The 24906-nt window shown below is 40.8% G+C and overlaps 1 protein-coding gene across 3 annotated transcripts in view; it reads left to right on the top strand.

Annotated features, from left to right (window-relative positions):
• The window catches only part of inpp5a (inositol polyphosphate-5-phosphatase A), a 153703-nt gene that overhangs the window by 43145 nt on the left and 85652 nt on the right, over window positions 1-24906 (top strand). For all 3 annotated transcript variants that reach the window (XM_026190029.2, XM_026190031.2, XM_080287730.1), the window contains 2 exons: window positions 15031-15131; window positions 15297-15384. In XM_026190029.2, the coding sequence (XP_026045814.1) occupies window positions 15031-15131; window positions 15297-15384 (189 nt within the window). The remainder of the gene's footprint in view (window positions 1-15030; window positions 15132-15296; window positions 15385-24906) is intronic.

The raw sequence follows: 24906 nt of genomic DNA on the forward strand, positions 1-24906 counted from the left end.
TTTCTACCAAACCTGCCCTCATAAATATTTTAAAAAAAGCATAAGAATATAGCATCTTTGGAAATATAAATAATAAATAATAATAATATTGAAAAATATATATCCTTATACTCGGAGAGAGAAGATTTCACGCTTGAGAAAATAAAATGATGGTATCAAGCAATCAAAGTCAGATCTGGTGAAACTTGATTAATGTACAGACACGATGAGACAAAATGAAAGTTAGATAGAAACTAAAGAAGACAAATAACAAAAACAAAAACCCCACCCTGAATCACTTCTAGGAAGAAAGTGAAGAGGATGATACAGAGAATTGAAATAGATCAATTTCCATATTTATCAGCAGGGATGGCCGTAATTGAGCAATTCTTGTAATGTTACTCAACACTGCTTTCAGGCTGAATGGCCCATAATGATTTGTGCTCCGACCACGGGGGTGCTACAGCCATCAATATCTGTAATCTGATGCAGTACCAATGTGTGAGGTGTCCAGCAGGTGAGGCCAAGGATCCTGCCATGCCTGTGTAGAGGTCAATTAAGTGTACAACACAAAAATGGACAAAGCTCTGATTGTATAGGTGAGAAAAAGTTTAGTTTTTCCTAATGGGTAGAAGGTGATGTGAGGTTACTCGTCAGTAGGAGCAGTTTTCCAGTCGCCTACAATGACTGCGTGTGAAACAGACGTTCATTTTTCATGAAACCAAATTCCTGCACTGCGAGTTTACTCGTGGATGAATGAACAGCTGTACACTGGTATGATGACTTTGGAAAATGTTCTCTTTGAGCTCTTTGAGGCCTTTGAGTTTTAAGATTTCAAGATTTTCTTTTTACTACTTTTTAAAAAAGTGTTTAGAAAACACTGTCAGCACTTATAAGAGAATATAGGTGTATTGAACAATGCTATTGAAGTAAGTAATCGAACTCAGGCTGCTTCACTTCTTTACACTGATAAGAAGGATCTTTATTCCAGGACGTTGCATTATCTTGTTTGTCTACACCACATTCATAATAGAAGCCTTAACAGGAACTTGGTACATAACCACTGTGACCCCACCCATTTGCTTGAAGACTAGCATTTTTAATGCCTAGATTTTAACACTGTAGTGGTCACTGTTGAGGTTATTTGGAGTTAGAATATAGATGAGGGTGGAGTTAATAGTCAATGCTAACAAACTTTGTAATGCTACAGTCAGTTGCACATTGCGTACTTGTGATCAACTTGTGCAACAACTTGTGATCTTGTGATGAAGTGAAGTAGTTGTTTCGAAGACAGGGGACCGGGTCTGTGACCACTTGCAGTCAGTTTCTGTCTTCAAAGCGTCTTTTGTGTGTTAAGCTGGTGATAAAACGGCATTAAGATGGAAACAGTTTGAGATTTAATGGGGTCAAGCTAACAGTTACACGCAATGTTTTTGTGATAATGGGATGATTAACTGTGATAAATGAGCAAAAATGTAAAATCTGAAATAAAGAGACAAGACAGAACCTCCTACAACTCATAAATTGAGCATTCATAAATTCTGTTGCTGCAGGACGGCTCTGCAGCCTTGCTTGTAAATTGAAACATAACCAAAATATATCCAATTGAGTCAAGTCCCCTGTTGCAAAGAGACGTTTTGTGCTCATTGAGTCAGATTGATTGGAACATGTTCCAGTCATTGACCAATCTGCCTGACTGATTTCAGTCAACCCATGTTCAATTGCGATTGTCTGGAGATGCGGATGCCTGTTATTTTGTGCTATGGTAGCATACAGTTTAAATACTGTAATGTTCTTGGGTGGCCTGGTAGTAAAGTTAACCACATAGCAATGTAGGTTTTTTCTTTGTCACATAATTGTATTTGCTCCAAAAGACAATGACACCACAGATCCAGTTTGAACTAGTTGATGTTATAGCTCAACACAGACTCAGCTAAATTATAAATTTGATACAATTTAAACAAGTGAGAAGTTATAAAAGACAAGAGCTAGTTTTATGTGGCAGGCTTTGGGGACTGACTCGCTTTCAGTCAATCTCTCGCAGTGCTTCTGCTTTGGCTTAGTATTTTAGCCACTGAAGGTTGCTCTTTCTTGCTGCAGGTAGGTGCCATTAACTTCCAACACCAAAACAGTGAAGCTGCTGGCTCTTTGTGTCCGCTTTTATAGCAGAGATGACTTCTATCCCAAAAATGTCATCCTCGGTTTCTGTGCAAAGAACACACACATATGCAGGCAGTATATACTGGATTTCCCTGCAAGGTTCTGCAGTGGAAAGTGGCCTAATGTGGTATTTTTTAAGATATTTTTTGCATGCTGATAAATAAATGAAGAGAACTTGATTTTCTGCATGATGGATGGATGTTTTGACTAAGCTCTTTACTATGCTGGTTGGCTCCTTTTGCATACATTTTCATATATTTAAGCATAAAATGTCACTCAACTCATAAGCTTCTCTTTTGTTTTATTTTCCTTCCACTTTGTGTGTGCGTGTGTGTGTGTGGAAAGAGAAACAGTGTGGATGGGAGTAGCCCTAAAAGTGGTTAGTTCAAACTGAGTCAATAAATGACACTTCAAACATGCGTAAGAAAAACACACACGTCTTATTTACTATTCTTACGAAGCACTGGTTCCTTGCTATAAATATTCCAGACTCACCCAGTGGACACACACCTACACATTCACACGCGCGCACACACACACACACCTACACATTCACATGCACGCACGCACACACACGCACACACACGCGCACACACGCACACTTTATTGTTCTCCTTCAAACAAGTATACCGTTTGTTGCATATGCAGAAACTGTTACAAGGACATGGGGGCATGAAAATAATAGCGAGGGTTTGTAACTATGCTTTGCATCGGGCTCCATAAATATGGATCTTATTTCAGTGTATCAGCAGTGCAATGATAGCAGTTGGGGACTTCCTTGTGTACAAGGAAAATCTCATCAAACAGACTGAATGTGATGCAAGAGTAGTAACCAAGAGGCAAAGAATAGTATTCCTGATTAGGTTTACGGGTATATTTGTAAGACCATGTCACCTGAAATCAACAGAAGGACCTTCCTCATGACTTCCATAGCAGAAATAAAAATACCAAAAAACACGAAAACAAAACCAAAGCTATGTTTGGTGTATTGTGCCTTAGCTATTGCAATTCCATTGAAGTTATAGCCCCGATCTAAGATTTTGTAACCCTGTACTGTAGACCAGCGGTCCCCAACCTTTTTTGCGCCACGGACCGGTTCATGCCCGACAATATTTTCACGGACCGGCCTTTAAGGTGTCGCAGATAAATACAACAAAATAAAACTAGTACCGGTACTGAAAAAAAGAAGATTTATTCATAACACACGTGAAAAGACCCAGGAAAATCGAGTAAACGATAAAAACGATAACAAAATAACGCTGAAAACCGATAAAAACCCTGAAAACCATACATTTCACACCTGAGCCTCAACTCTCGCGGCCTGGTACCAAACGACTCACTGACCGGTACCGGTCCGAGGCCCGGAGGTTGGGGACCGCTGCTGTAGACAATAGTCAAAGTCATATCATTTGACGTTGTTTTTTTTCCTACTGCCTCTCTTTTATGGCTATAGTTGTGGTAATAAATAACCAAACTTGGAGCACATCCATTTTTTTATTACTTGTTCAATCGGGATATGAGTCAGATGGCACTAGATCTATCCTGGCTACCATAGGGTGAGATGAGGGGTACATCCGGGGCAGGCCACAGTTTAGGAATGGCATTTCCAACAGAAAATACGATTTGATACTGCTTGTAGTTGCAAGCCACCTCAAATCATTCTCAGATGACTGTATATGTTATGCAGGCTTGTGGCATAAGTTTACCTAAAGCAGTTAACACCGGGACACATTATTATTTATTTCTACAAGAAGCTTCACACAGATTTTTTTTCATCATGGCTTTGAATGTCTGTACTGTGTTGTACTAAGCAAACAGGAAAAAAAAAATATTAAAATAAATATATGCCAGGCAACCAGGATACCAGGCCCTGCTGCTGCAGTGTCATGTTTTTGATAAACAAAATAGAAGCACGAGCATGAAACGTATCCTCAACCCTTCAGACATCTAAAGTAAGAAACAGGACAATGAAAACAATGAAACCAAAACCAAATTGAATAGTTTCAGGCAATTAATTTATGACTTAACCGGCTCTGAACCTGAAAATTATTTTGAATATCTGAGTTCCCTTTTAGTTGATTCACTTGGTACAACACATAAGTAAGGGATATCACGCCCCCACGTCTCCTGGCTGAAGAAACCTCTTTATTCACGCCTTCAAGGCGGATGAGCTGCGATGACTTGCACATGGCCCCCCTGCACATCAGAGGCTACGTCCACACTAATACGTTTTTCGTTTGAAAACGCATCTTTTTCTCTCCGTTTTGGTTTTCCGTCTGCATTTTCGGTCATGGAAAACAGAGGTTTTTGAAAATGCTCTCCAAAGTTGGTAAATTTAAAAACGTCGTTTTCGCGTCACAGTGTGGACTGCGAAAATGGAGGCTTTTGAAAACGATGATGCATTTTAGTCGTATGATGCATTAATGTGACCAATTCAACTAAGATTGTGGACGGCATTGTACAGCAGTTGTCTTGGTTGCTCTCTATTTTGACAGCCCTTTAAAAGATTAATATCAGTTTGTATATGCTCCAGATAAAACTCGGCACTTTTCCTTGACATGTTGCTGCCACGTTTCAAAGAGCCGGAAAGTAAATTGTGTTACGTTTCACGCATGTGCAGTACAGGAACATAGCGTATTCAGTGTGGATGAAAACGATAGTGTGGACGCGGAGTGTTTTTAGATGAAAATACCGTTTTCAAAATTATCCGGATTAGTGTAGACGTAGCCAGAGTCTGTCATCACAGGCATCCCTTAGTTAGCACGCTTTTCACCTCGCAAAAAAATCCCCTGGTAAGTTGGGTTAGTTAGCTGCTACTAGTTAGCTGCTGCTTGTTAGCTTTGTTGTCTGCTTCTGTAGCTTATCTGCCCCTGTTTATGTTAGCCTCCTCTGTGCAGTTGGTGAGTAGCCTGCCCACGAAGTGCTAATTTCAAGTCTTGCTGTGCAGTCTTTGTGTTTTGGAATGAACACCAAAGCAAAGCAAAGCAAAAATTTTCCAGTTCTGAGGGGCCAGGATGTCCTAGTCAGGATGGACAGTTCAACAGTGGACTCTTACATGCAATCAGGGAGGGACATGCTCCCATCCCCTCTTAAAGCTGTCTTGCTCTCTGCTGTTATGGTGCACTGCTGGTTTTTGGTCTCTAAGAGCCACCCATGTTCCGGGCCATCTGAACCTGGGACTAGACCTTCTCTCCAGGAGTTTTTGTCTGGTGATAGAATGGAGGTTTCACCCTTTGATAGTGGCCCAGTTTTGGCATCTATTTGGCCCCTGTTCTTCTCCATAGTCGACCACAATGCACCCCTAGGCATGGATGCAGTAGCGCACTAATAGCCAGACGTGCTACTTTATGCATTTCCCCCAAAGGAAAATATATTTTTTGTTCTTTGTTCAACATCGTCTTTCCCTGATTCTAGTGGCCCCTTGGTAGCCAAGTCGTGATATGCGGAGATAATGAGTCTGTTAGCAGCAAGGCCTTGGGAGCTTCCTCTCCACAGGGACCTTCTCTCCCAGGAGAAGAAGTGATTCATTCGTACCTGGATCTGTGGTGCCTTCATTCTTAACTGCTGAGAGGTTTAATTGATAGCTAAGGTGCCCCTGGTGCCATACATTAAAGGAGTTCGCTGGCTAACACCTGTGGTTAGGTCCTGCATGGGACTTGTCTTTGGCTGCTGTCCTTTCTGCTGTGTCTACCACGCACTGACTCGTCCGACTCCAGTTTGGTGGGATCTCTGTGGGATGCGTGTGTGTGTATATATCTATCTATATATATAGATATAGATATAGATATATATCATACTTATGTGTTGTACCAAGCGAATTGGCTGAAAGGGAACAAACAGTTACATCTATTACTTATGTTCCCTGAAGGAGAGGAACGAATCCAAAGCGAGGTTGCCCTGTCGCACAGCTTAGCTTGTGAAGAGTGGCTATCAAAAAAGGATGACTGTGATGACAGGGGGTATATGTGAAAGCGGGGCTGTGTGGAAGTTATCACAAGTCACCCACTTTAAAGGCGTAAATAGAGGTTTCTTCAGCCGAGACATACAGGGGTTTGATACACTTATCTGTGGCACCCCGTTCCTCTCCTTCAGGGAACAGAAGTTATAGATGTAACTGTTCCAGTTTTGTCAGTTTGTATGATTGCTCTTAATCAATTGAAATTATTCATATGGCACAACAGCTTCTTCTTAATGTAGAAGGTAGAGCAAGTTCCAGAAATCACAAAATACAGGTGAACATGAACTCAGCGGCATTTCCTCTGTAAATTTCTAAATCTTTCTTAACTTAGCTTTGCTATCCCCTGATTTTCACTGTCACCGGCATGCAAAGGTGATTTTTGGATTGCCAGGAATTTTAGATATCATGAGGAAAAAGTGTGTGTGTGTGTGTGTGTGTGTGTGTGTGTGTGTGTGTGTGTGTTTGTGTAAAGAGCATGTGCTGGTTATGGCTGTTGAGGAATTCTGTTTGCACTGTGCAACGTGCTTATGTGCGTTAGATGACGATATCATTGTGTGTGTGTGTGTGTGTGTGTGTGCGCGCGCGAAAAAGCATGCAGGGAGAGAGAGAGCGATGTGCCCCTGTGTGAACCAGGCGGGCCTGTAGCCTCATGCCAGCTCTGTGCTGTTGCCGGCTGACGTCATGGAAAGAAGCACCAGACTCTGAACTTTGCACGGCTGGGAACAGCCAGCAGAAACAGCTAGAGTTAACTACAATCAGCCTCGCTGGGCCAGCTTGCCACAATCCTTCTGGAGCACACATTGCTCTCAGTTGATTTGGTTGCCGTTTGGCCAGAAACTCTGAACCAATTCTCCCTTTTTTCAATGAAAATTGTCAGCGGCTGCAATCGGAAAAAGCACATTGTATGTTTAAAGCTGTTTACAGGCAAGACTCGTGCAGTGCATTCACCTGGCAAGAATCCAAAGCTTGTTTTATACCGAACTTTGGTCTCACATCCACTAAACTTCACTTCTACCACACAGGACCATTTTGTCATCAGGAAAAAACTAAAAACCCTGCAAAAAGCTGCATGGATTGCTGCTTCAAAGCAGCTCAGTGCATTTCACACTCCCTCGACTATTAATAACAAGATTGTAAGCAACAAGTGTTGTCATTTTTTTTAACGACAAATTACACAGTAGAAGCTGTTAAAACTAATAAATCATAAATCATAAATAATAAATACATAATTTAAAACTGGCCCTTAAGGCTCTAGGTCATTGTTGGTACCAAACTTGTTACCTGCTGTATTTTTATATATGGTCGAAATGATCGCATGCGGGAATTCCTCAAGGAAGAAAAATTATTTTAACGGCACGCCTTGCTTGAAGCTCAAAGGTATGTTTGCCTTTGGTACTGTACTGTCATGCAATTAAAAGTTATTCCTCTCTATGCTTGTGTGATTTGTTTCTCATGTTCTCTATTTAATCTTAGCACTTGACTTATTTATAATGGTTGTGCTGTTTCATACTCAAGCATATTTTGAGCAAAACTTTGTTCAGTTAAGTTTAGTTAAACAAAGACGGTGGCCTTCAGACACCTTATGCGTGAGACAAGTAGAATAAAAGAAGAACTCAAGAGATTTACAGGAATGTACTGCTGAACCGAAAGTTTTAACTCATGTAAAGCTTGAAATAATACAAAGTTTATCATATTACTCATTCACATTTTTTTTTTATTTGCTTTTTACTTATATGAACATAAGAAGGCACATTTTAGTAAAACCAAAAACATAAAAAGATAATTATTTTAGATTAAAAAAATCTTTATTTGATGGGATCCTAGCTTCCTGATACTGAATTTTATTTTTTATTTTATGGACAGGCAGCGTGAACTCTCGGCACTTGGACTAAGCTGCTGGTTACATTTTATTGGATGCTATAAATCCAAGTGAAGTGGAAAAGGCCGAACTGTTAACTGCTGTTACACTCTAAGAAATAAAATGTTGCATTTACTCCACCCAGTTATGTCAACCGGTTCCACATAACTGGGTTAGTGAAATATAAAATGTATGATACACTTAATTTGAACAACAAATTTTAAGTACATCTGTCAAGCTTTGGCTAATTAAATGCAAATCACAAGAATGGTGTTGTATTAACTAAATATCATAGTGTTGATCTAACTAACATGTTGACTTAAATTGACAACACTAAATAAAATCTACTCAACCAAAACAAGCCCTACTTACTCTATAAAATAAGATGTTGCATTTACTCCACCCAGTTATGTCAGCCGGTTCCACACAACTGGGTTAGTGAAATCTAAAATGTATGACACATTTAATTTGAACAACAAATTTTAAGTACATCTGATAAATTGACTAACCCTAAACGAGCTCTACTGAAACTATAGGATTAAATTACTTACTCTATTTAAAGTAAATTGAATAAATCAAACACAATTTTATTCAGTTAACTCAACTTTAATAACACTTGGTGTAAAATGTGCTGAAGCAAACTTTGAGCTGTTCAAAATTCTAGGTCAATGCCTTTTTCCTAAACAAAAATATCTTCACATATATGCAAGTGCATATTAAGTTCAGGAAGACATAATACAGAATGTTAAAATCAAGTTATTAAAACGGGAAAGTGTTGTGATTCCAACATTTTTAACATTAACATGACTTAATTTAAACTTGCTTCGGGTACAATGGAAAACTCACAATACAGTCCTATAAACAACAAGTAGAAATGATTTTAGTGGCATTTTTGTCCATATTTAAAAAACCTTTTTTTTTTTTTTTTTTTTTTTTCAAAACTTAAAATGAAGTCCAAACTTAGGAGCAGTCTTGTTCAATGTAGCTGGATGGTGGTAAAAGTTCAACATGAACAAAGCATGCCAAAAAGTATGAGGCCTTGCAGAAGTTCTTGCGGAATTCAAACTGAACAGTTTATAAAGTGCAAGGAGATGGGTTTGAGAATCTTGTAACCAGTTCAGTGTCCTCTATAGTTCAGTGCAGGCTGTTTCACTCAAGCAGTTTGTTTTTCAGAACTTGCACCTTCATGGATAGGTTGTTCCCATCCAACTCCATCAGCACCTTCTGAAGAAATTCAAATATGTATTTCAGGTGCTTTGGGTACCTCAGATTTAGACTGTAGATTAGTCCAAGCAGGAGGGCACACCCCTTTGCCACATCACTAAGAGCTTTCAGCACAGTGTATCCTTCTATGATGACACCAATGTCCTCAGGTGTATCTGCAGAGTCTGCTCCTTCATGTCTGACAACACAGACTCCTAAAGTCAGCTGCTCCGTTTCTCTTCTTGCACTAAGATCCACATCCTTAAAATGAAAACAAAGGGGGGGGGGGGGGGGGGGGAAGCTAATTGCATATAGATACATATGAACAAATGAGCCCACCTTCAATTTACTATCCCAAATTAAAACAAACAAACAAACAAACTGATCTTTCCCCTTTTCTAACTTACCAAGAATTCCTTGAACAGGTCATCTGGCTTTTTATTTAAGTAGACACAGTTTTTAGAACGCATTCCCGTCGAACATCAATGCTGATATTCTGGTGGAGATAAGAACTCAATGTGAGACAAGATTTTGGTTCTTTTCCACCTCTTCCCAAACCAAAGTCAAAAATATTAACAGATGAGTGATTAGCGATGAGTAATTAAACAATGTTTGACAACTCACATTAGTGACATTCAGTGAGGTTAATGATTGGTTAGGCACTGACTCTTCTGAGTCAGATCAACAAATATATGAACACAAAACTAGAAGCTTTTCAATTTTGACAATACATGAAAGCTTTCACTTTTGCTTTAATCAATTCTAGACTGTTCAACAATATAATTATTAATTGTACCCCTAAAAATGTTAAAAAGAAATAGAAGATTAGAACTCAGCCATATGGATTCAAAATCCTATCACAATATTTTCTGGTATTTATTACGATAACAAGAGTTACAATAAAAGATAACAGTAACCACAATCACATCTGAGCCACTTTTGTTGCATCTACTGACAGACAGAACTAGCTGACCAACTTAAAATGAAGGGGGGAACACACAAATTGTCACTTTGATAATCAATGGAACTGATACAAGGAGTTAAATGCATTACATATAGCTGTATTACACATAATGCTGCATTTTAATGACACAAGATAAATGCATGTCTTACACTTTAATCACTGATATTAACACTAAACCAGATATCAACACGGGGTAGAATTCCTTCAAACAATGTAGCAACTTATTTGATGCATGTTTCTAAAATACACTATACATATATTTCATTCTTCAAACGGATAGGATCGCTGGCGCTCCTGGTGGTCATTACTGACACCAGGGAGCATGCGCGGTAGATGTTGGGAGTAATTTTAAAGCTGCAGTTCTTAGTAGGCAAGTTGCAGCTTAACATGAATCGTAAAACATTTTGGGAAATTACACCGATTTTTTTAAATGCCTGACTACTAACACCTGTGAGAGGCATACAAGCTAGAATGCTAAAAAAAAATTACCAGACATCATTTGTTTTAAAATAAAACATACAGAAGTACTCCCGAAAATGTCGGATGTTTATCATTTAGTACACATTAACCAAATTTGTCATCCTTAAATGGTTGTACTTACCAAATAATCCTCAAATGGCAATGGATTTTATCCAGGCTTCTGAGCATGATGCAAGTTTCGGTTGAAAATGGCGGTTGTTCAAACTTCCACACTGCACATGTGCAAACTGAGAAGTACGGAGAGCCTGTTAGGACAATCCTCTTCAAATTAAAGTGCTGTTCATTTTAAATTAACTTTTTACGTTGGATTTAATGTACTGCATTTTGTTGTATTGAAATATTGTGTTATTAATTAAAATCAAAACAATATCCTTGTGTTTAGAGTTAAAAATCAATTGGTGACATTAATTTTAACATAAAACGTTTACATAATGCTAGCAACATCAATGTATCATTTCTTAGAGTGTACTTGTTTTTTTTTCAGAGGCTTTGCTTCTGATTTTCTTGACTTCTCATGCAACTGAATCAAATCCTTTATTAGGACTTTTGACCCTGTGTCAGGACATCTCAGTTATTTACATGTAGGCAAAGCAGGTTCATTTGCTTGTCCCACTTGTTTGCAATAGGTTGGTGAAAATGGGATCTCTCCATTGCTGGTGCAGTAGTATAAACAGTGCTTTGCATTGCACCGCACTGAATTGAATAATCCCCCAGCTGATTTGCATTGGAAACTTCTATGGCCTGTCACAAGCCAGTGATTGTGTGAGATCCCAGCATCCAGTCTTGTGATCTGTACTTGTACAGTGCTTAAGGGCATCAGATAGTTAATTGATTAAACAGACCAATGTGTGCAATTAAAATAAGTCTCTGAAATCCAATTACCCCATATCGTGGCTATCTCACATGCACTAGATGAGATGGTCTTTTGGTTTAATCTGCTAATAAAAATAACTTAATAACCTAATAACCACCATTACACCCAATGTTTCTCGTTTTGGGTTCTTCCCAGTTAGTGGTTGTGCTGGAATGGGACAGTAAGACAAACAATCCCAGCTGTTTGACAGCGTACAAGCTCCTTTGATCCCTCTGATTGTTTCCCACCTCCAAAAAGGAACCATGAAATAGGACTCAGGCTTTTCTGATTAGTTCTCATAAAAGGCCCTCTATCTCTGTTGATATCTGGTGCATAGTACTTCTTGTGACCTTTTCACACATAAAACACAAAGTTTGCCAAGTGCTTTGGCATAAATATGAATAGCTAGCTAATGTAATGTGTGCTTTTTTGTCTCTAAAGGCAGGATTATGGTTACTTCTGACACATTGGCTCAATTTCATGTCAAGTGATTAGTGCTTAGTAATGTGCTTCTGGTGTCAAGGCCTGCAGTTGTTGCCATACAGCTAAATATGTTAGCAACCATCAGCAATGCAAAATAACTTGTGTATGGCTTTCAGGGTGGCTCGACCAGTGGTGCCTAAACTCTTAGAATACTTCAGAAGCAATAAACTTTTGTTTCGTTCCCCCCATAACTCATTTTTCACTTAACTTGGGTCTTAGTCACACAGACTCAGAGGCCTCCTGGCAAAACATAAAACATTTACTTTGTAGGCAAACGGTCTCTGATTTATGACGTATTCTTCAGTTTCACAACTGCTTAGCATGTAGTTGAACATGATGGCATCTTCCCTGGAAACTTCAGGTGACTCCATCAATCTGCTGGTGACCAATACAATTGCAAAGGACCAACCAGTCTGGAAATACACGTTTTCCTCTTCAGCCGGTAGTTATCATGGGCTCACTGATCGGTCTTTAGGCCTTATTGTGTGACTGGGGCCTTAGTTTGTTTCCCCGTGTAGTCATACACACAGTCATATAATCGTTGTGAGGGCTGGTGAAGTACGAGAGTTGGCTATTCTCAGTCATCCAGCTCATGGTAATCTTGACAGCTTGAAAAAGAAAGCAACTAGACTTTTTCAGGCTAAAGGAGTCCAGCTGCTTTCTTCTTCTCGATATATTATTAAATAAATTAAAATGCTCTGAAAATACTACGAACAAGAGGTCACTCTCATAGAGATTGTTGACAGTTTGCAAATGCCGTCTGACAAATTGCCAGCATGTTTCCTCATTTTAAATGAGTCTGTTAATAAGCACAACTCGAGAACAGACTCCGCTGGCTTCTAGCTGGTTAGATTTCTGAGTGCAGATCTCAAAGTCAAATGTGAATTTCTTTTATATGTAAATTTATGTCTATGTAGGCAGTAACAGAGAAGTGATTTCTGACAATTTATCAAATACTGTATTATCAGAAAGAGACTGCATTTAATTGCTGATATATATCAAATTGATAATAAATTGATATCATTCTGAGGTCAGACTGACTCAGTTTTATGTTTTTTGACAAAACAACGAAACAATAACTGAAGTGAGATAACTTTATCTTGTGAGATAAAATAGATATTAACAGCTTAACATTGAGGACTTAATTTACAGTTGAAAAAAGGTGATAAATGACAATATGTGTTACGACCTAGGACCATTGTTTTTGATTGACAGCCATTATGTGTCTCAAAATACTCAAAATTACAATGAGAAAAAAACCCTTACTTGCCAGTTAAATCCTCCGCTCCTGTCAACACATTCATTCATATAATCGGGTTTTAGCAGTGCACACTTTAGCTTTTTGCTTTTTGTTTTTTTGATGCATGCTCATCCCCCCATCAAACTACATCTGTGTTAGGACCATCTTCTGAATACATGTAAAGTATGAGATCGCGACTTTGATCTGACTTTGTTGGTACAGCACATCTCTCCTCGGCTCCCGCTCCAGTTAAACAAATATGTCATTTAGACGCCCGGGTGCGTCCTCGGAGTTCAGATGGTGTCATGGAGCGTTCGAGAGAGAGAGGATATGAGGACACACCTTCATATCAAACACATCAGCGTCTTGACACCATTGTGAGTTTGAAAAATGGTCCCATATGGGAGCTCTCTGTTGGTAGTGTCAATGTGGCCAAACAGGCTTTTCTCACCCTTGCCTCAGCAGATGTCACTGGAGGCAGTCCTCTCCTCTCCACTATCGTTACGCACCATAAAATCTTTTGTCATAGATTCAGTACGCAGCTTGTCAACACATCGGTCACTGCTCGACTCTCAAACGTCAACTGAATAACTATCTAATTATATCTAATTAGAAGCTAGTCCGAAGGTTTCTTTTTTTCTTTTGCAAACTAAGGTCATCAGTCAATGCTGTTTGGCTCTGGCCTGATAGCACTGGTGAGCCTGATAATGATATTACTACACGGATTCTGTCTGATTGCTCGCCTAGACCAGAATTTACAGTGTGGAAAGATAAATAGAAAACGGCACAGGCGCGTCAGTGTGCGTGCACCATTTTCCAGCCTGACATTAGTTGTAAGCTCCTTGAGAGTGTGACCTTTTCCATCTTGAGTTGATAGGTGCACTAATCTTTCCAGCTTTGGGGCCTCTGCAGGTCCCCGCTCCTGGGTCATCGAGCTAAGTGACAAGCCATAGGTTGATGGAAAATCCATAGCATTACTGCCATACATTACTTTTATTTGATTGGGCCTGTAGTGAGCATAATGCAATGCTGAGGTGGGGGCGGGAGCTGGTGAAGTAGCGTGGCTCCATTGGGGTCCAGGGATCATTTGTAGCCCCCACCACTCACCGGGCTGCGACAATGATGTATAGCTCGCGCCTGACATCCATAGGGGCGACCCTGTGAGTGCTTGTGAGTGCTGTAAATCACTCGCTGGTATTGATTTTCCATTAGAAGTCAGCCACTCTGAGCACCTCTGACAGGGTGCTCACAAACACCTCCCAATGTGTAATAGGAGGTCATGTGACTCAGGGGGAGATAGCTTCCAGGAAGTGTTTGTTGCTCACAGCCGTATAATAAAAATCATCACTTTTTTCCTGTTTCCTGGAGTCTTGCCCAAACTCTAATAAGCATCTGATATATCGCTGGAGCGGTGCAGTTGTTATTGGTACACTGAGTGAGGTGTCAGCACTAATGGCGATGTGTGAGCGTCTGTCACACCCTGCTGTACATACATAGAGATCTGCAGGCCCATCTCTGGTTGTAGATGAAGAGGGGCCAGCGTTACGCGTGTGGAACAAGCTCACTAAGTGCCTTCTGCCTAAATTAGCAAGGCACTTTGTCTTGTGTAAATATAGTAGCATGTCAAAGAGTCGCGTTAGGAAGAATTGTAGAGGCCCAGGTGCCAAGTCAATATAGGTTTTTACGCTTGGATAAATGATTCAAATTTAGCTTTGTTTATTGTGTGAAAATGGGCGTGCTGCAGTTATTGTTGTGGATGTACTCCACTTAAAAAATAAAATGAAGTGAAACACAACTGTTTGTCCTGTTTGCTCTCTTTTCACCTGTGCTTTTTTTCTGTCTTGTGTTTCAGACAGTACAGTCACATAAGCCTCACTTCTTGGCACTGCATTGTCAGGAGGTGGGTGGGAAGAATTTCGAGGAGTCCATGTCACACGTGGATAATTTTGTGAAGTAAGTGTTGTGCTCATAAGTTTGTCTGATAGTTTTTTGTAGTGCTATAGACCGTGCAACACCCCCTGCAAAATTTTAGCCATTTAGGTCATATCTCAACTTTTTTTGCGCTAGTTTGAACTTTCTTTTTTGCTTATATATGACCTGGTGTGTTCTGTCCCTCAGAGAGCTGTTGTCCAGCGATGCCTTGAAGGAATACAGCAGAGCCCGCGTCTACCTCGATGAGAACTACAGATCCCAGGAGCATTTCACAGTGAGTGGCGTTTGATAGATTGTATCGGCTGCTGTGTGGATTTACCCCAGTTGTGAAAGTGTCTCCTGCCTCATTTCCATCTCTGCCATCCCCTCTCTGTCGTTCCTTGTTTTTCTGGTGGTTGCCCTCTGTTCCCCTCTTTCTACCTCACTTATTCTCTAAAGTGGTCGAATGATGTGTATCAATGAAAGAGGTGCAGGAAATGTTGAGTTAGTATAAACATGGTAATGTAGAAACTTTAACAAAGCTGATAAGCACTTATACTTATTAAACAGAAGGAGTAAGAAATATTCTTGGTTAATTTTTGCTGTTGTAGCTGTTTTAAAAAAAGATCTTCTACTTTTCAGCCACAATATCGATCGTATTAAAAAAAAATCTTGATTTCAGTGGGTGGCATTTGATGGCGGTAAGCAAACACTGCTAACTTAGGGTGTAATGTTTTCTTGCATCAGTGCAGAAGTTGATGCGAGTCAGTCAACGCAGCTTAAAAGGTAGTGAGTGCTTTGACTGTTCACTTTATTTTCATTGGCTCTCTTGCATGAATTACATGCTAGTGATGATTGGATTTCACCGGGATTATGCTAAATGCTAAATATACAATATTGAGTTTCCTTGCTAGGAGGCAAAGTGCCATTCCTGTGCACTCCTTCAGATGTACATGTATGATAAATACACAGAAAAAGAAGGATTGTTTGTTATAAGCTTACATCTGTTGTGATAGGGATGGCTAACTAGCTCAATCATTTGGTCTGAATCAATTTTTATTGCTCAACATGAAGATTTGGTACTGGATTTAATCATCTTTAATGCACTTAGGATGTGTAGCCACAGAACAGGGCCAACGCAGCGGGATAGAGAACCATTCACACTCACATTCACACCTACAGCGATTTAGAGTCACCGGTTAACCTAACCTGTGCATGGCTGGAGTACCTGGAGAGAGCTCACTTAAGCACAGGGAGAATCATGCAAACTTCACACAGAGCGAGGCCCCAGACCTCAGACTAGTTGTATCAAAGTAGAACTCCATTAGCAGACAGTTTGTACCCTAAAAATGATGAAAAAATTTCTTATTAACTTAGCTTGAAGCTTAAAAGTTCAATTCAGCTTTATTTATACAGCACCACATCACAACAATAGTCGTCTCAAGGCGCTTTATATTGTAAGGTAGAGCCTACAATAATAGTAGATACAGAGAAAAGTGCAGAGGTCTATTAACACATAGTGAATGAGAAAGGTGACTGAAGTAGAAACACATAATGCATCATGGGAATCCCCCAGCAGCATACACCTATTGCAGCATAACTAAAGGAGAATTCAGGGCCACTTGATCGAGCCCTAACTATATGCTAACAATTCAGCATATATATAAAATTATATGCTTTGATCCACACAACCCCACCACTGCCACCACCTGCTCTTTACACATTTCACATGAATTCTAATGCTATCAAGAACATTTGATACGTGCCAGTGCAGAAGCAATTTTGTGATAGGTGACTGAAATGGCACCACAATATCCTCCTAAAATAGGACACTGTGGTGGTATTTTAGTCTGTGGTTGGCATTGCTCTGTTTGTTTTCTGTAGATAGAACATGAACTAAAAAGCTGTCGCACACCATGTAATTGTTACATATGAGCTGAGTCTGTGGAAACGGACAACCGCATTACCTGGTTTTGGTTTGATATGAGTGCATAAATGAAAGATGGAGTGACGCAGCAGCAGCTGTGACACAGCTTTGCACCTGCGTTCCCACAGCCAAGTGTCACCTAATGTGATACATGACACTCACGTTGTTAGCTGCTCACATTGTAGGAGCCGACTTGCTCAGTTTTCCTAACACCTGCAGTAAACGCAGATGACCACAAGATGGCAGTAGAGATCTGGAACTCAGCTGAGCTGAGGCTGGAAGTGCTTGGGGATTGTTTCAGTACTGATTAGTAAATCATAGATTCCTAAACGTGAGCTGGGATTTATAAACAAAGCATATTTCAATTAAAAAAGAAAAAAAAAGTGGAGAAATTGTCCTGTTTCGTACATGTTTATGACCTTAAAATCGACACTTATAAAATCATTTTTCTTCTCAATGACTCTTTCCATACCTCCTCCTGCTAAACAGCTTCTGTGCCCTCTAGGTGGAGCCAAATGCTCAATTGTAACACCAGCAGCAGAGGATTGAGTGCTGCTCTCTCTCCACATAGAAGCATGTTTTATGTTGTAGCGTTATGGCTGATAGTGACCAGGCTGCAGGTGCATCAGATGATGATCTCCGCGTTCCCAGGAGATTATGTAGATAGACTATAAAATAACATATGGATGTTGTCCAGTTATGGACCGTGCCCCCAGACCCAGTTTGTCTGTGATCGCTGCCTGCGTCTATCTTGGATCTCCTCAGCACTTTGTGCGTTATCGCCACGCTACACTGCACCTCCACAAACGCTCATAAATCACAGCACCCACTGAGTCACATTTGCTCTTTTCAAAAAAATATTACAAACACTGGCCTTTCCCAAATCTAATTATCTGCCATTTCACATAAGCGCCGCTAATATCCCAGCATTATGATCTGTTTATTTAATGGTGTTTGTCTATGGATTAACCTTTTTTTCTTTTCTTTTTTTCCACCATTTTTTATATTTTAATTTTCCTCAAATACAGACGGCAGCTTGTGCTCGTCTTTGTGAGTCAGTCAGCGGAAAGAGAAACATCTGATGTGCTTTCGATGATGTTGATATTGAAATCCTGGCAACAGTAAATATGAATAGACTCTCCAGTCTTTCTCACACAGGGCTTGCCATTTAGCTCTGATGACATCACCTCTATTTGTTTTCTCAGTCTTCGATCTTTTTTTTTTTTGTTCCCTCCTCCCTGTGCTCTGGGGATAATTGTTTGTTGTCTGCCCCGCTTGTCAATTTTCAGATAATGTAAGTGGGAACACATTTCTGGGTCCTGAGATTCCACTCGGTGTGAGTGTGTGCTGCTGTGTTTCCTGCATGCATCCGTGTATGTGTATGCATATATGTTTGTGTTGGTGTTTTTTGGGACGAGACGAGTGACTGTTTTGGATGATTTGTGTTGTAGTGTTACAGGTGTATGTTAAAGGCCAACGTGTGTGTGTGTGTGTTTGAGAGTGAATGCAAAGGGGAATGCAATTTATAAATGCGTTGACATGAATGCATGGAGCCCTATAATAAGACGGTCAATTTATTTCCTTGCAGTGATTGATTTATTGCAACTTGATGATTCATCTAATGCCTAAATCAAGAAAATATGATATAAAATTTGTCTTTTCTTCCCAGTTTTTAGCTATTTTTTGCAAACAATCTGTACTTTTGCTTTTTTAAATGAAATATTTCAATATGCTCCTTTGAATAATGGATGGATTTTTTCCAGTAAATAAGTAGAATATTAAATTGTAATAATTCAAGTCATAAGCATGAACACAACTGATGAAATGTAAAGAAATATAAAGCTAAAAAAGAAATGTTAACCCCCCCCCCCCAAAAAAAAAAAAAAATTTTAAACATATAAATAATGACAAGTAATGCAAAAATAAAAAATGTCGAAGCCTAATTTAGTTTTTTATAGGAAAGACTTGGCTTTTTTCATTTTCATAATTTATTAGAATTATTTAGATTCCAGTCCTCACATCTCTTAAAGCATCTTTCCAATAATTGCTAGATAATAGCACCGTGTAATACCTGCATGTCAAATCTGAAAAATCTGAACAATGAGAAGCCGGGCGAGCTGGTAGCTCCTCCTCTCCTCCCAGAGGAAGGTGGCGGTACCTTGACTGACATGTTCCCCCCTACGGCTGAGCCCCGGCCTGGTGTTTTACAGCCCCGTTAAGGTATACAGCAGGTAAAATGTCAATTAGGAAGGCCCGCCCTGATAACTCAACTCCCAATCCACTTGTTCTTGGCCATTAATATTTATCGTAGGCCTGGCCCTGGAGCTGCAGCCCATGTCATCTGGAGTGACGTGCGCTGATGCTGATGCTGCTGCGTCCCGACACACACTTTGCTCTGGTGTCTCTGCAGCTAGCACAGAAAGGACACCTACCGCAGTCACACAAGCCTAATCAAGCTGTCCACACAGAGCAGGCACACGGCGCCTCCTCAGCCCTCAGTTGTTCCGGGGCATTTTAATGGGAAATTAAAGGCTTCTCTCATGTCTGTGGTCTGCAGGACAGGAATGAGAGCAGAGAGTAGAGGATAAATCAGGCCTCGTGCTTTGACAGGAGACCGCTGTCTCTTTTTATGTTTTGTGTTAGCACTTTGTCCTGCTTTGTTTTTCCCTTGGATTTGTGTCCTTGAACGTGAAGATGAGACAAATCTGCTGTGCTTGCTTGATTTGATCAAGTGTATCAAGTTGATACAAACTGCAAATGGTGACCCAGCAGAGGCAACATTTAGCATGAATCTTAAATCGTTTGTATTTGACTGAATTTTTATTATGATTGCATTAAGCATCTTAGTTTGTTTGGAATAATGGAGCAGAAGTTGTGTTTGTGGCTTCAGAATGAGTCTTATAACCACCAAGGTTGAGTCCTCTCTCAGGTAAGCCAGGATTCTGACAAAAATACATTTACAGTAGAGCCCAGCTTTGCTAAGTAGGACAGGATGACAGTAGAAGCCTTGGGTCAAACTAATTTGTATGAAATCTAATTTCATATGTATATTGCATTTGAAGCTGGGCAGCACGGTGCAGTTGTTAGCACTGTCACGTCATGTAAGAAAGCTTCTGGGGTTTTAATCTGCTAGTCGAATTTGCGGGGGCGGTTTTCTGTGTCTGCTCAAATTTCCTCCGGCCATCCATGCTTGTTAGGTTGATTGGGGATTCTAAATCGGCTGTACGAGTGAGTTTGTGTTTGCATATCCGTCTGTCTCTTTGACTTTGTCCTAAGACGGACTAACGACCTGTCTGCGTTTTACCCCACACAGACAGGAGTAGACTCCAGCACAGTGCAAACCTCTGTTGAGGCACAAAGCCACTGCAGTACGGAGTGTATGCCCAGAGGAGAAATACTGGGTGTAACTAAGTTAAGCGAATATGATTTATGAACGGAAAATAAACAAGCAACAGTTTGTTGATGCTATCGTGCAGACCTTTATTTGTCTGAAATTCAACTGGAATTTGCTGCTAATTAATGAAAATGCATATGGGTGGGTGGGGAAGGAGGCCAGAAGCTCTTTTAACATTTGAAGATGGGCGGGCGAGGTGAGGTTTCCAGAGCCACTCTACAGGTGGGTGAGGCTCTCATGAATGGATGGATGAATTTGAAGTAAAAATGAAAATGTGCCGTGAAGAAAAAAGATGAAAAAAAGGAAGCAGATAAAGAAGAAATACAAAAACAATATGAATAGATTATTGGAATTTAAAAGTGTATATTGTAACACTTTTCTGTGTTTTGCATTTGTGAAACCTGATAGTGCTTTTTGGGGGATGTTTTATTGATAGATAATGGTAAGTTTGGTATGACATGGAAGTCAAATCTAACATTAAATCTAATTTGACCACCAAAGATACAAATACAAAATTGCCTCAGAGTCTCAGCTCAGTCAGTCTGTGTTTTGGGGCAGGCTCAACTAGATCCTGTTGCAAAGGGAATAAAAAGACTACTGCAAAAAGTGGATTGTGAAACCGGAGCCTCATTATTTAAGTAAAGGAAAGCAAGAGTCCCAGTTTTATGCAGAGAAACCCCACCTGAAGCAAAGCATTAACGCCTTTATTTCCTGACTTCCTGAAGTTGCATTCAGATTCCTGGTTCATCTTCCTGCAGAGGTGATTCCCATGATGCATGCTGTAATGCAATCATCAGTCCCTCTCTCCTAAGGCAGGAATTTATGAACGCTTAGTGTCCGTCTGTGCTGACAGGGCTTCAGTTTCACTGTGTTTAAACCATTGCCCAGAAATCCATGTCACTCACATTTATTGCCTTCCTCTTTTTCCCTTCTTAAAAAAAACAACGACTTGATCCTATACCCCACCCCCCGCTTTTTTATGAGGACACAAACTCGGTTGCATATAGAGATTATATACTTTCCAGTTAAAGTGGGGTCACAGAGGAAGGGTCTCCATGTAGAGTCTGTTGGTTTTGCACACAGAGGTTAACTAGCTCCAGCATCTACCCTCCTCCTCCTCCTGCTCTGCCTCCCAGCTCTGTGTTTAAAAACGCCACAGCGGGCACATAAGCAGGTTAAAATATTGCAAACTAAATCTAAGAGAGCTCTTATTTCAATATGGTGAGAAGTACGGCACCGACTGAGGCCACTTGAATGGAGTAGATGTCAGCTCGGTAATATCGCCGGGCCATAACTCTCCATGGCCATCACTCATACTCTCGTGGGCAGACATAAGTGCACACACTCACACACACACACACACACACACACACACACACACACACACACACACACACACACACACACACACACACACACACATGCAGAGGCAGATAAACACAGTGCAAGCATGCACGTAGGAGAAAATAAAAAAGCACACACACTTTGGACATGCCTTGAGCGACAATCAATGAATCTGCCATCACAGGTGAATTATGATTCCTCGGGAGCGGGCCTTCTCTATGTGAAAATATTTTGACTGAAAATGTAGATATAATTAATGGATTGTGTAAAGAAGCGGAGAAATTGATGCATTTATTACAAGAAGGGAAATCTGTGGGGCAGTTGAGCCTTTACCCTCCCGGATTGCTGCGGCACCGCTCTCTCTCTCACACACACACACACACACTCTCTCTGATAAAGCCGAGCATCTGGCCGAGGAGAGTAAATCAGTTGAGGTGGCCGTGTTGTTGTCCTGTGGCGGAGGGTGGCATGTCGTTGTGGTGGTGGTGGTGAGGTGTCTCCAGCCTCAGATAATGATGTGATTCCAGCATGAGGCGGGCTGGGTGTACCTCACCGCCGTCCATTATGATGTGCAGCCCCGCAGCCACCGAGGGGGCAGAGTGAAGGTGAGCCTGTCATATCGATCTTTTTAGTGCTAAAATATGAGCCACTTTACTCTGCTCCCCAGCGCAGTGATGTGAAAAATAATAACTCGGACCCAAATTAAAAATATTGATCGCTTAGGTGGTGTTGAGAGCAAATAAACACCCTCTGAAGGATTTTTATCCCCCCACTCCTCTCCCACCACCTTTCCCCTCCTTCCCTCCTTCCCTCCTATCCCTGTCTTGTCCAGGGAAAGGGCCGGGTTAGAGATGGAGGGGGTGGTGGGGGCTCGCTGGACTGTAAAAACATCACTGCGTCTTGTTGTTGGTTGTCTTCATAACACCCACCTCGCAGACTCTCAGCGCTCTTTATTGTTCCCGGACACAAATCAGCAGCAAACATGTTTTCAGATACTCCCTAACGCTGATTGATCGAGTTTTGACTCCATAATCTGGCATTAGCTCGGCTTCATTCAGGTATCTTCCCCCCCGCCGGCCCGCCACCCCAACCACCCCCGCGAGTCGTAATTTTTTGCACATCCCAGCTTGACTTTTTTATTCCTTCTCCGCCGTTAACAGATGAGCTGACACGGGGCCATCAAACGGGTGGGAAAACAATTGCCACAAGGTTAATTTTATTGCCTGCTCCATGCATTTGTGAGCAGGCGGGAGGTGTCCTCTGCCCGGGTCCTGATGAATGGCTGCGCCGAGCGGGCAGGAATGAAAATGAGAGGGGAGAGGCCAGGCGCGGGGGAGCCAGAGTCCCTGCCGCTCCTACCTGAAATTGAAATTTTTTTTTTCTGACATGCTCAGAATTGGTATTCTGATATATAAGAGAGGCGACGTTCCATTTAGTTTGATGATGAAAGCCGTCATGTGTCCCACTCAATCGCTTTTTACGACTTCTACTTTGCCTCGTACATCCGAAGAAGGTTAATATCCGCACACCCTAAATGGCGGATGTCAGATTGTCCGGAGTCTGTAGGAAAATAAACTACTTAGTGTGTCTAAATGCTGTTGTAATACTTGGCCGCAGCACTATTGATTGTCTACAAGGACGTTTGTTGTGTTTTGGGCCCGAAGCGGGATGAATAGATATTTGATGGAGCGTGGAGAGCGAGGCCGCACCAGCATCTGCATCTTTCTGCTGTGTCAGTGGGGATGAGAGCCAGGGCGTTGGGGAGAATCACATGCTGCCTGTTGACATCAGTGAGAGGGAGCGGGGCCTGGAGCTGGCGATATCTCCTCTTCCCCACTTGAGCCGGGTCCTCTTGCTGAAAGCTCACTTCTGTCTGCTGGCTTCAGGCCCTCACTCAGCGTGTGTGTACGTTTCAGCTGTTGCTCATATAGGGCCATCTCCAGGCAGCGCTTTGTCCATACATATCGATTCTTCCTCCTCCACCAGCTATAGTTGCTCCATTTGCATGGCCCGGCTGACCCAAGCCGTCAGTGGCCATTATATCCCCATTAGCTAATCTCTCAGCTTTGATTTCCATAATCCTCTCTCTATTGAAAGCCCTCACAGCTCTCACAGACCCACTCTCTGAGGAGGAAGAAAACAGACCCCCACTCAGCCCACACACTCCATTCTTCACTAACATGCATCACACACTCAAAGCCAGCATTCGTATACTTGGCGTAACCGATGATGCCCCATTATGCTGTGTTATTCACTTATAATGCTACATTTTGGCAACAGCGGAAGTATTAAGATCAAAAACCACAATTTTTACTTATGAGTGCATTCTTTAACACTTACACTATAATAATAATTATTATTCACCCTGTTAGCTTAGGATGATAATCCCTTTAGAAAAACGAACTGACGTTTTTGATGTTTTAAATGTGTGTTTTTGTCCCCTGATAGCCACACATTCTGATAGGGTTAGTGTTAGGGGTACTATTATTGTGTATTATTGTGTAAATAATCAATGTGGAGTTAATTTAGGCAGTTTTATTTGTATTTTTATTTGTATATTTAATCTAAGTATAGACACAAATCTAAAAATTTGGCATGCAGTGTAAATAAAAGCAATGATTTGCAGATCTCATAAACCAATAGTTTATTCACAAAAGAACATATACACTGATATGTTTTAATATTTTATGAAATATATTAGCTTATTTTGAATTTGATGGCAGCAACACGCCATGCAATGTTGAGATGGAGTCACCAAAAGGCTGGAAAAATAAGTGGTACAAAACAGAAACAGCTGGAGGAACACTTTGCAACTGGCAGCAGTTCAGGAACATGATTGGGAGGATAAAGAGCATCTTAGAGAGGCTTCTCAGGGGTAAAGATGGGCAGAGGTTCACCAATCTGCAGAAAAACTGACTGCATATTGTGGAACAATTTCAGAATAATGTGCCTCAACATAAAGCCACTGTGAATATTTCATAATTTACAATAAATAATTCGTTGATTCTGGGAATTCTAGAAATGTCCGTGTGCGAGGGGATGAGGCCGAAAATTTCTAGGCTTGACTTTCCTGACATGTTTATTTTCTGAGGTCTTTCAATATTCTAATAGGCTTGTGAGGCTTGTATAGCCAAAAATGTGGCAGCGAGTGT

The sequence above is a fragment of the Astatotilapia calliptera genome, chromosome 13 (genome assembly GCF_964374335.1).
Source record: "Astatotilapia calliptera chromosome 13, fAstCal68.1, whole genome shotgun sequence".
Taxonomy (NCBI): Eukaryota; Metazoa; Chordata; class Actinopteri; order Cichliformes; family Cichlidae; genus Astatotilapia; species Astatotilapia calliptera.